At 41.1% G+C, this 12,972-nt stretch overlaps 1 protein-coding gene across 1 annotated transcript; it reads right to left on the bottom strand.

The window, feature by feature from the left end:
* Positions 1 to 11,472: 11,472 nt before the first annotated feature.
* On the bottom strand, positions 11,473 to 12,972 carry rprml (reprimo-like). The gene has a single exon (XM_044051229.1). The coding sequence runs from the start codon at positions 12,542 to 12,544 to the stop codon at positions 12,206 to 12,208; it is 339 nt and encodes a 112-aa protein (XP_043907164.1). The 5' UTR covers positions 12,545 to 12,972; the 3' UTR covers positions 11,473 to 12,205.

Here is a 12,972-nt window from a genome sequence, read left to right as displayed (position 1 = left end):
CTTAAATGAACAATTCAAATTCTGTGGAGTGTTTCACCTTTTAAAGTGTAAAACCTTTTATTAACTGCTCATACTATGTTTGCGTTTTCCTCTCTGTGTTTCATTCTTTTAAATGTTTTATTATTTTAAAGTTTTAACGACTTGATGCTAAAATAGTGTTAATGGTTATAAGAAGTTGTGTTTGACTGGCATCCTCCTTGTTCCACGTTTTAATTGCTTGTTTTGAGTTTATGCAAAATGTGCTGTTGCTCTTATCTTATGATATTTCCTGGATAAATAGAGGTTCAATGAAACAAAATAAAAAAAAATAAGCTAAAAAAGATTATCTTTCTCTAGAACTTTCATCACAATCCACATTTGTCCCTGATTTGAATTCCCCCCGGTGTCCCCACAGGTGATTTCTACGAGCATTAATATTTAAAGTGTGCTGTGGCCACAGGTGTGCGCATTGAAGGCGACGCCACCAACAAAGCTCGTATAATAGATGGTTCCAGCGTGAGCGCTTCACTATGGCAGACGACACTAATTAGCACACAGTTTACATTCACTGTAACCACTTTGCCTTCCAACTCCCTCCACCCGCCCTGGCTGTCAGTGGAAGGGGCCTCTACACCCCCATCGCATCTCTAGCTCTGTAATTAAAACACTGTAATCTGGGTAGACCGTCTCTATTTTTAAAAAACCCCCCTGTCATCGAGTGGGCAACGTGACACAAAGGGAGGCATCAAACGGCAAGAGACGAGGAGGAGGAGGAGGAGGGAGGGGAGGGAGGACAACCGCAGCAGGTGATGACCAGTTCTGTGTGAGGGATGAGGAAACTAATAAACTATGTTTAATTGGCAATGTGGCTGAAAGATAATTCTCATCCTGTTGTCCAATGCGGCCCACGCGCCTCACATCAGCCCCTTTGGAAAAACACATTTATTTTTTCATGAGAAGAAAGAACAGTACGGCGCAAACGCACATTCCAATTTAGTTTTAATGAAACCATCAAAGTCAAAAACATCCTAAATGGCAATAGTTTTTAATATGGTTGGTGTCGGTGCAGCTGCACTGGTGTCGCACACAGAGAAGGTTGCGTGTATACGTCTCCTTGTGTGTCTGTCTCTGCTTCCTCCCACAGACTGGGGGTTCATTGATCATAATAGTGTCACATCAAATTAGTTACCCTTGGCCGGTGTGGCACGTGGTGGTCTAGTGGTTAGCACTGTTGCCTCACAGCACGAAGGTGGTGGGTTTGATTCCCAGTCTGTCCCAGTCTGATTCCCCCCGTGCTTGGATGGGTTTCCTTCCACTGTCAAAACACGTACAAATACATATATGAACATTCAGTGAGGTTGATCAACCTGGTTATTACGGTAACTTACTTACTACGGTGATTTCACTCGTGTCGTTGCAGGAAGCCCATAAATGAGCGTATTTGTCACCAGAGAACAAAAAAACACCTGAACATAGTTTCCATTTTTTGGCCTGTTTTTGCACATTGAGACAAAGACTCAAACATGCGCTAAATTTGCACAACTACAGTGTTTTTCTAAATAAAACTTAAAGTTAATTGTAAATTACTGCCAGATATTGAAAGTTATTCTGGAAAAAACGTGCAAAAGCTCTTACTCACAGGACATTTTCTGGCCCAGAAATGGTGACAGATGAGGAATTCTTCCTCCAGGACAGACGGTATGTACAGAGCAGATTTATGTTCGTTACAAACATTCATGGTCTACTGCCAGAAGATGAGTTTGTGTCCTAGCATTGCAGCAAAAAATGATGCAGGATTTTGAAATGCTGGGTCTTGAAGTTTGAGGTGAATGTTGGTTCAAAATATTCCCACTGGTCAAAAACCGGTTATTTGACCAGTGGGAATGGAGTATAAGTACTACTACAGACCATGTGGTTCCCCTTTTCATCCACAGTTCACCACGCTCTCTCTCTGGCTCCATCTAGCTTAATAATACGCCATGTCACAGAGCAAAAGTGCTCTTACTTACTTCCACTGGTTTCATGAACGTGACAATGAGTTCGGCGTGGAGCCGTATCCAATAAAACACCTTTGGGATGTGGCAGAACATTTGATTCACAGCATGGCGCGAGCGAATCCGCAGCAAGGATGTGAAAGAGAGTCACGTTGTGGGAAAAACCTGAGAGAGAAAAAGTTTTTCCTGACATCATGTGATCCCGCTGAAGAACTGTGGCTGCTGTGAGAGCACGGGGAGGCCCTGACTGTTCTTATCATGTTTATCAGCACAGGGAAAGCGCAGATTTAGTCTTATCATGATGTTGATTACAACATGAGGTCACACACAGTCAAACACACAAACTCTACATGATATTATCGGAATATTTCAGGAATCTCATATACATAGGCGATATATGTTGAAATTGAATGTGACCCTAGAGCTTCCAGACACTGAAATAGCTCTATATAGGGACTGACTGCTGAGGTATGATTAAATTATTTGCTCTTCTCAGTAATATTTAATCACACTCATACACACACACACACTCACACAGAGGTGGGCATCACTGTTGGCTTAGCTCATTGCATTAGGGATCATTTATTTATACCCCACGGGTGGTGAGGGAAGGCTGCGCATCAAGACTTCTCGCTGTTTTCTCTCTCCGCGTCAAAGCTAAAAGCATTAACCGCATTAGCCGAGTGCATTAAAAGCAAATGGCGTGGCATCAGCTTTGTGTGGAACTTATTGCGTCCAAAAAGATGGAAAAATGTGAACTTTTAAGATCTTATCATTATAGTTCATAAGTGTGTCTCACTATATATAGGCACACACACATGCACCACTTTTGCCCCTCACCCCCTGCGGCATCAGCTTGAGAACATGGCCATTACCTTCCCCGGTTCCTATGGCAACACCACCCTGCAGCCCTCATGTGGCGGTAGCAGGGTGTGTGTGTGTGTGTGTGTGTGTATGTGCACTCACTGTCACGTTTGTGAGCATTTGCTGAGGTTTGTTTAGTTAATATACATGAACATTTAGTGAATTATACAATTTTCATTATACAGCCGCGAAAGATATTTTTAAGTCACTGGAAATGAGAATTCACATGACGCAGTCCAGTCTCCATTTGTTTCTAAGAGTGTTGTTATTATTCTTTTCTGATTGAACCCCTGTGGCAGGTGATTAGAGCATCTCTGATTAGAACAACAGTCAGAAAGTCCCTGCACTTTCTCATTAGGAGCCGATGATCCGGTCTCAGAGCTTCCTCACCAACAATCTTCTGTGATTGTGAGTGAAAAAAATAACAAAGACGAGATGAAACGAGGCGATCCCTTTCGAACGTCATAGAACACAGCCGTTACATGACGGGGACAAAGACTTGAAATGCATGTAAAGTGAAGGACAGTGTGGAGAGGCTGAATGTCATTTCCTCTTCATCGGTCCACTCTCTGATGTGCTGGGACGAGGCAGCCAGAGAAGCAGTGTCAGATAAGGCTTTGAATATACAGTATCTCCTCTCTCTCTCTTCTTTTCCTCTTCTCCCTGAGGAGAAGTGCTGACTGACAGACACTCCCCACACCCTCCACCTCCACCTCCTCCTCCTCCTTCTGTGGGCAAGCTTTGTATAGAGCCCACCACCATCTCGAGCCAATTAACACATCTCTACGCACACTCTGAGTTTATCAATACATAACAAAGTAGTTAGCCACAGACACCCATTATCTTGCATTTGCCATTTAAATGTAAGTGGATGGGGAGGTGTGTTGTTGGCAGTGATGCTGCACCAGTCAATGGAAGTGATTTTCAGTGGAAATCAATGCATGGGACTCTTTCTGTCTCCTTAAGCGGGTGCAGCCCTGAGAGAAAACCATATTAATTGCCCTTTGCCTTCAACGGGGAAAAAAAGGCTCCCATTATGTTTTTCTTTTTTGTTTATAGGGGCCTTGATTAGTCCCATGGTGACCGTCTCCTTTTAAGGCAGCTGAGCTGGTGTCATTGTGCCTCAGCTCCTCTTCCTCAGTGCTTCTCTCTGAGCGCTGACTTAATCAGATGCAACCTGTGCTGAGCTTTGAGCTTCTGCTCCCTCGTGAAATCCCCAGCGCCAAACTGTCTCCTCGCTCTGACCGCGTCAGGCACATGTATCCAGATGCAGAGCCAGGTGTGATCCTCGGGTGCAGTAAAAACAGAAGCGGAGATGAAAGACTCGTCATCACTCAACAGAATTACATTTAACCTCGCTGCCGAAGGCCTTTTCTCGGACTATGAAGCGCACCGTGATTAGGCTCCGCCTGAAACTTTCCTCCAGGTTGCAGGTTCATTAGATAATTTAATTAAGAATAGTTTATTATTTCCTCAATGAGAGGCTGGGCACATGGGAAGGAGCGCGTCATTCTCAACAAGAGTGACTCACAGACTGATGCCAGTTCCGCTTCTGTTTCTCCAACTGCACAAACACTGCATGCACAATATTTTTATTTTCATTTTATTTTATTCATCCTTGATTTAGCCAGGAAGGTCCCACTGAAATAGACGATCTCTCTCCTGGTCACTACCACTGGCTTCATCTCTGTTTGCCTCGTTTTATTGCAAACACCTGTTACTTCTGAACGTGATTTAAACTATTAACACGTGAGACCTAAACCTGTGAATGCAAAGTGTTAAGTAAGTGATGACTCATACAACGTGAGCTGGGGTTTGGGTTGAAGAGACTGACCTTTTCAACAGGTGTCCACATTTATTAAGAAGAGCATACGAAGGATTCTGACAAGCCCCTGTGACGCCATATTTCGCTGCCAAAAGCTTCATATTTTCAGAATATCTTCAAAAAGATAGTGTTACACTGAATAAATGACTTGATTTCCGTGATTGAATTTGTAGCAGCAAACGGCAAAGAGTCGCTGATAGTTGTCTCGTGACTTACAATACATCACTATCCCCCAAACCACAAGGTGACGTACTGAGAAGAGAGGTTTTTCTGATGCTGCACCGTGAATTTGGAACAATCTTCCACAGCATGTTAGACACGCCACCTCACTGTCCACTTTTAAAACGCATCTTAAAACCAATTTTTTCTATTTGGCTTTTGACCCAGTATGAGACGTTGTTTTTTTTAATCTTCTTTATAACTTTTATTGTATGAGTTTTTTATTTGTGTTGTTTTATTGTATGTTCTTAGGTCTATTAAGTCATACGCTTTTGTATTTTATTTGTTTTATTTATCTCTGATGTATAGCACTTTGTTGTGTGTGATGTTGTTTTTAAAGTTTTTTATAAATGAAGTTGGGTTGGATTGGATAGGAAAGTAGACTGGATAAAGAGGAAGTCAATAAAATGACATCTGTCAGTGCATTTAGTGTTTACTTATCAGCAGTTTTCACAATCCAATCCCAGCGTGCTGTACAGTAGGATTACAACAACGTAACACACAAGTAAAGAAGTAAAATACTGTAATGAATTACATTAAAAGTAACATTATTACTTACTTTTGCTCACACAAATGAACAAACACATACATTTTATTGTAACGTGCACGTTAATCCATGTCACCACTAAAATATATTTATTTTCCTGAAAAACTCTTTAAACTTTTATATGAAAAAAATAACCACAGCCAATCTCTCTCTCTCCATTTTAACCCTGTGAATTTTTCATGAGTGCTTGCTGCTTATTTCATCATATAAAATAAAATAAAGCCAGTCTCTCTCTGACCCTTAATTCTCTAACTTTCAAATATTTATTTAATTTTTTTTATTCATATTCCTCCAACATGTATAAATAAAATAAAGCCAGTCTTACTTGACCTTTTAACCCTGTAATATTTACATATGTTAGTATTTCTAAAAAGGCCATACTCCATCACGTGAAGAAAGTCTCTGCCTGTTTTTCTTTTACTCCAATACTTTACAAATCTTTTATTTATTATTTCTGCTTATTCCATCATCCTATAAAAAAAAGAAAGTAAGAAAGAAAAGCTGATGTTTGTCTCGTCTTTCGTCTCAAAATAATGATTCGAACTCTAACTTAGTAATAACTTAGTGCAAGAATCAGGTCAACCATGGTAGTAAATTACACATATTCTTCAATATTCTTTGTTACAAGAACACACAAGAAAGTGTCGACTTGGTTACCAGTGGTGTTTTACATGTTGGAATAGATGAAGTGAATCCCTTTTTTCTCCCAAAACTGTGAGGTTTCATTTTCATACCTTTCACACGTCCAATAAAGCGACAATAAAGCAGTAAAAGAGATTCTCTCCAAGAATCAGATGATTGTTTCTTTGGTCCATAAAAGTGCTTCTATAGAATCAAACACTTCCATGTTGCATGTACCTGCAATTTAAAAACAATGTGACATTATTTGTAATGTATCGCATTATCCAGCTATGTTAGTCCGACTAAGACTAGCTCTATTTTAGTCAGACTAACGTGTTTACGTGACATTAACAAAACCGGAATTATTGTCTTGGTCTGACTAACATTGGATTTTTAATATGCACTGGGTGCTTCTTTGTGTTTCCTGGTCATACTACACAGTCTTGCTGTGTTGCTGTTACCTCCAACTGTTTAGACTTAAAGCAAGTCACTTCCTGTGTGCAGTTTGGGAATATCAAGATCTTAATCTTGCTTTATTGAGAAGCAGAGAGAGAGTCGTGTGGAGCGTATAGTCTTAATCATGATTGTGTGATCTTATTGCACAATGGTTTGAATAAAACAAACATTTGTTTACGCCCTGGAGCTTTAGCTATAAACACAGGAAGTTCATCTGTAGCTTCACTGTAAATGGTTACATCAAAGGTCATCTAGGGAGGGTGGAGTGGTGGTCTTATTCAATGCCCTCCTTTTCACCAGTGGCCTCCAAAGGCACTGGAATATCCGCTGTTTAATTAACTATAGCTGTCGTTTCCTATCTTACGAGCCCTTTTTTCTTTGAAAACCCTTGACTTACACTTGAGTTAAGCCGCCCCACACTGGAGGGTAATTGGTCAGATTTCGGTCCTAATCTGGCCCTTCCGACAATCATTGGTGTCTTCCGGTTTTAGGTTGATTAGAACAGATTATCTGGCCAGTGTATCTTATAGTGTGATGGTTAATAGCCGCGATTTTAATGTCATCGGACACCAGCTTGCCGATTTCGAATCATAAATATTAAACACATTTTACGACTGAACCACAATTCAGAACCCCGCTATAACCAATGAGAGCGAGCTGACCTGGAAACGGATGTTGTATACTTTTGTTTGTACAAGTGGATTCCTTTGTCTCAGCCATGTTTGATCCCAAATCCCTGGAATCTCCTCCCTTCATGCGTCTTAACTGGATCGTCCAGTCCAGGGGTGTCAAACGTACGGCCCACGGGCCAGAACCAGCCTACCAGGGTGAATTTGTGAAAATTGAAATTAAAATATTATATTTTTCAGTTACAGATACCTGTAAATAGTAAATGTAGGCATCATTTTGTTGAAATTCCACTTATTTTTCTAAAGAAAATTCAGGTTGTAAAAGGATACTTTATTTAATGTAAAATAAAGGAAGACTGAGTGTTTGTTTTTAATAGGTTATTATACTATATTTGACTGGTACGGCCCTCTTGAGATCAAATTGTGCTATATGTGGCAGCTGAGTTTGACATCCCTGGTTTAGTGTGCGCTTTCTCAGGATTAAAACATTGAAAATCGGGTTAAAAAGTTTGTTGTTTGTCGTGTCTTCTCTAGTAGACTTTACGTGTTAAACCAGACTGGCTGTGGTGTTTCATTGCAGTCAGCGTCCTGTAGCTCCTCATTATCTCCCAATTTCATGCATTACATCCATTATTACTCGTGTTTATACGGATTCAGTGGTACTGTTGGTTCACAGCATCTGAGAAGGGAAGTTTTTTTTTTTCTTTCTTTTTTGACAGCACAGACGGGTAAAAAGCATCAGGAGAGAACGGGACAGAGCTGCTGGAGAGGGAACACACTGACACACTGACAGGTGAAGTTCAGGACAGGGCAGGTAAAGAAAAAAACAACGTGACACGTCACATCATCCCCAGCACACACACACACACCTGAAAGGAGCCCCGGGGTTACAGCTGACAGCACAGTATGATTATGAAATCAACAGTAGTGAGTTTGGCAAATGACGCTTTCATGCTGCGAATATGTGTGCACCATAGAAACACATTTGTGAATGTGAAATGATGTAGGTGTACGCTTCTGTAAATGCTTTAGTTGAGTAAAGTGTGTGTGTGTGTTTGTATGTATGTAAGCTTTTTAACTTCATGGTGTTGTGGGTAATGGAAAGAATGAGGCAATTTTGCTGTTTGTTTGCCTGCGTATAATAGATTAATTTAAAATTTCTATCAGCTCCCCACTGAATTAGAAGTGGCATAGTTTGCCCGAGGTGTTATGGAAAATAAAGGTGTGTGTGTGTGTGTGTGTCAGGTGTGTACATGTGCACAGTTGAGCATTTGATACCTGTGTGTTAACAGTGGTGGTTTTTAGTATAGTTTTCCCCCAAAATTACACCTAGTTTTAATGTACTTAAAATACTAGAGTGGCACCACACTGATAGAATATGGAATTTATTTAAGAAAACAAATTGTGTGTGTGTCTGTGTGTAAAGAGAGTGTTTACATCCGTCCACTCCCCTGTGTGCGATACAGTTTCCATTCTACAACTTGATTGCATGTTGTTGTTACTGCCTCCTCGTTGCACATCCTCCCATTTGAAACAAACAGAGTGGGAATGCGAGAGGTCACTTCATCCACGTGGGGCCTGTGACGGCCCCTCCTCATCAAAATATGGAGAGAAATCCGGACCTTCACTGTGACATATGAGGCGTTTTAGATAAAGCCATGTGAGAGAGCTATCTTAGTCAAAGTTTTAAAGCGGAATGCCACTGCAAGTTTAATCACCATTATTTCTGTCATGATTTTACGGCTGCTGCACGGTTCATTATTTTCTGTGAGGCCTCTGTTGTAAAAGGTCACTGGTGACGCTTCCTGACAAGCAAATGTACAGCAGGTCTGTGGAGGGAGAGTGTGAAACACTCCAAACCTGCACAGCCGAATGCATGTTGATTGGGGTGAAGGGTTGCCGTGTTAATATGTTCCTTTCTGCACTGTCGCTGCAATATTGGCTTATTAATATTTTCTTCATGCACGTTATAATTAATTAAATACATTGCAACCATTGCCGCTACAGTCCCGTCTTGTCAAGCTCTCCAACTTCTAAGTGCATGGCAGTATCAGTGCACAGGCTCCTTATGCCTGTGCACTGAAAATGTGTCTCCAGCAGATTGTGGACAAACGGGTGATGCTCCATGCTAACTCTTTAGCATATGCTCAGTGGTAGTGGGCGACTTGTGGAGCCTCCAAAGTGAGAAGAACTGGAACTTTAAGTAGATCTTTGGCAAGATGGTGAGTCATTTAACTGAAATTTAGCCAAGTCAAGATAAGACCTAAAAAAAAGTGTCAAAACTTACATCATTGAGCAAGAACTGGTAAAGAGGCTGATTTTTTTCACCAACAGTAAACAGGGTTTGCAAGGTTCTGTGCAATTCTCATAATAATTATGTTGTGTTCATTAGAGCATTATAAAGTGAAGATGAAATGGTTGCATCCAGAGTTTCTGTCGCAAATGTTGTAAGTTATGCAACATCTGTAAGTTAATCGTTGCATTTTAGAACATGTAGTGATAATTTTGTATCACAACATCGCGTGACTGCATGTGTTGTATGTTAAATCTTGCACTATATCAAATGTATCAATGTAGCCTGATTTGTCTGCGTGAACAGATTATGCTGTGGAACACCAGCTTCATGTTTTGATGACTGTCATTTTCAGTTGAGACATATTCTGTTATAGCAGCTGTTGCCGGCACATGTTTGTTGACTATACCGTCTGTGCTCCGGCACAGTGAAGTAATATTTCTACACCCTTGTATTCTAAGAATCCCCCATGCCCTCGCTCTTATGTTCAAACCCTCTGTCATCCAGCACTTTTAGCTGCAGAGTTGCTCTCAGTATCTTAAGTCACTCTGAGTTTTATTACATCACAGTCACTTGCAACACCATGTTTTTTAAACTTAGTTTCACTGAAACAAGTTAAGAACCATTAACTATCCTCTCTCTAAAAATAGCATGCTTTTTGCTTCCAATAAGCATCACGGGTGCATGGTAACAATAGTGAGCAATTATTTTGTGTATTGTTTTTCCCGGAGGATTACATGACAGCCTGTGGAAGAATGGGTACGGTTCCCAGATTGCTGCAGCGAATCATTATGAAAGCTGTTTTCTCCATGTTTGCATTCACTGCAATAAACCCCAAGGCTTTGACATCCTCCTTCATCTCTGCTTCACTACAAATAACTTTAAAAATGAGGTGATTTACATGGTCTCACTCTGTTTTATATCGCACGTTTGTGTGTCATGTGACCACGGCGTTGCTGTCACGTTCCATATTTAATGACTTTTATTTATTGATGTTGTTTGTCTGAAATACTGACTGATTCCCTTGTCAGCCAGTCGTTGGTGTCCGATGTGTGCATCCTGAATGGCCACATGTGTGAATGCTTGGCTGTGTTTGTAAGGATTCATCTACCCCCATCTCTCCTAACAAGTACTGAAATAATAATGAGAACATTGGTAGCTTCTGAGTGGGGCATGTGAGAGAGCGAGACGGAGGAGGGCGTCCAAATAGAAATGGAGGAAAAAAAAAACTTGAAATGAGATTGACTCAAAATGCTGAACTGGAGAAGATCAAAACCAAATATCTGACGCATGTGATGAAACTTTCTTTGGTTTCTTTCTGTCTGTCCTCACAAAGGTTGATTTCTTTCTGTAAATGTGTGTTCAATGTAGACGGCAGAAAGTAATGATGTCATAAAGTAAAACCACAGTTCATTGTGACCCCGTATTGTCCTTTGTATGAAATCTGTACAAAGTCACAAACACAAACTTCTTTGTATTCCTATTCGGCTACAGTCAGTTAATTATCTAACCCTATCCCAGTTACAGCAGGGGCTTCTGGGAAGTGAAGCCATCAGGGTGAGCATGTATGTGTCTTGATCGCTGATGGTCACTCTCCAGAGCGATCAGATTAAATGCTGGGAAGTCAGTATGAGTTTGTCCTGTTGTCCTCGAGATGGACAACTCAGCTTAACCTCTCATCACTTGTGCAACACTCCCTTTACTGAGAATGTATTGAAGATTGTCCATGTGAATTGACTGCTTTGGATTTAAACTGTTTGAAAATATTGTTTAATATTATCACTTTCATGGAAGAAATATTAAATGATTAAAAGTGCGTTCATGGATTTGGAAATCACTTTTATCTTTTGGATAAATGATAATCAGATCTGAGTTGATGTGAAGAACTATTTACGCCTGTCTGGTTTGATTTGAGTTTATAATTAAAAAGTGAGGAAGATCGAGTTCTAAATTAAACGACCTCAAAGACATTTGAAGGAAAAACATCCTGACAAACAATTTTCTGCAAAACTGCTCAAAGCAAAGTAAAAACGACAGAGATGAGATTAAAGTAGTCATTTCAGTGTTTTTTTTAATTGCATGATGCAATTTTCAAGTTCAAAGCTATTTTTGGTACAAAATAATTCATGCAGCATCAGTGGTTTCAAAAGTGCAAAACAGGTCCAAAAATCACTTTACAGATCATTTAGCGAGCATGCCAAAAAGGAACCAGCAATTACTCCATAGTTGTGACGGAGTTCTTGAAAAACGTGCAAGTTTTTTTTTTTTAGTATTTATACTATATTTACCAAACGAGACCAAGAAAAATACTTCAAATATTACCCACATATTCATAAAGTCCACGTAGTACACCGTCTGACACGTGGAATTCACAATCATGCTTTTGACAACATTCATTAACACTCATTTCAAATGTACACACACACACACACACACACACACACAAATGAGGTAACATCTTGTAAACATTTCATCACTTTGTTCAAGTTGGCAATATTAAATTCACTCCAAAGATTCAACAGATCGGCCCACGTGTAAACAATTGCCCGGCTTTTACGCACAAACTTTACGCACAGACATTGGTCGCAGGACCGCTTTTCTGTGGTCACTTTCGGAAGCAAATGTGAAGTTTTTGCATATCTTTCCTCACGAGGGCACAGAGAGAACGTCTATGAAGTATACATGCAGATGCAGATCTTGACCTGCGGTTGGAAAATCGCTCCATGTCCTCGTACCGGATCCCCGCTCCAGCTGTCCACTTTTCCCGGTCCTCCTGTTCTAGCTGAGCCCGATCATGACCGTCTCCACGTCTTTGGAGGGTCTACGGTCCTTCACCAGGAAGTTAATCATGCTCTCCGACTTGATCATCAGGTTGCACCCGAGGAAAAATATCCCGAACATAACGGTGAGCGAGAGCACACACAGTACCGCGATTTGCACCACACGCATGACAAACAGTTTGCGCTCGTCTTGCAGCAGCACGAGGGAGCCTCCGCCGTCGCCGGTCACCACGTTGTCGGTGTCGTTGCCGGAGTATGTAGCCAGGGTTCCTGCGAGGAGGGTCTGACTCCCGTTAAACAGTGCACCCTGGGTCACGTCGAAGAAGGAGACGTTCATGTTTCCCGAGTTATCTGCAAATACGCACACGACCCCAGTTGGTAGGCGCACAGTCTCACCACGAAACCTGGAGTCCAAGTAAAACTTTGCGTCATGTGACTGCTCAAACCAAAAATAAGAGGAAAGGAATATACAAATAAAGATGTATATCTTTAAAGTTTAAAGTCAAGCATGGAAGTGTGCACCGTTCCAGTGCGTAATGGCTGCATCCACATCTCTGGACCACTTCCTGCAGAAGGCGCAACTGAGAGTTTTATTTTCTACAACTCGAATTCCATGTTTTTTTCCCCCCCGACTTTTTAAGTGCGTCTTCCGAGACGGAGCGCCAGGTACAAAGTGTGTTTACCCCCTGATGTAATAAGAGACAGTCCTCGTGCTCGCCTGCGAGCGGCTCCTTTTGTGCCAAGTCTCTGGTGCGTTTTAAAGTG

This window comes from Solea senegalensis, linkage group LG19, assembly GCF_019176455.1.
Source record: "Solea senegalensis isolate Sse05_10M linkage group LG19, IFAPA_SoseM_1, whole genome shotgun sequence".
NCBI lineage: Eukaryota > Metazoa > Chordata > Actinopteri > Pleuronectiformes > Soleidae > Solea > Solea senegalensis.
The sequence above is the reverse complement of the archived record's forward strand: the minus strand, read 5'-3'. Positions and strand labels throughout refer to the sequence as shown.

What these genes read in the sequence shown, in the direction of transcription:
- rprml (XM_044051229.1), bottom strand. Translation starts at nt 12,544, where the DNA reads ATGAACGTCTCCTTCTTCGACGTGACCCAGGGTGCACTGTTTAACGGG.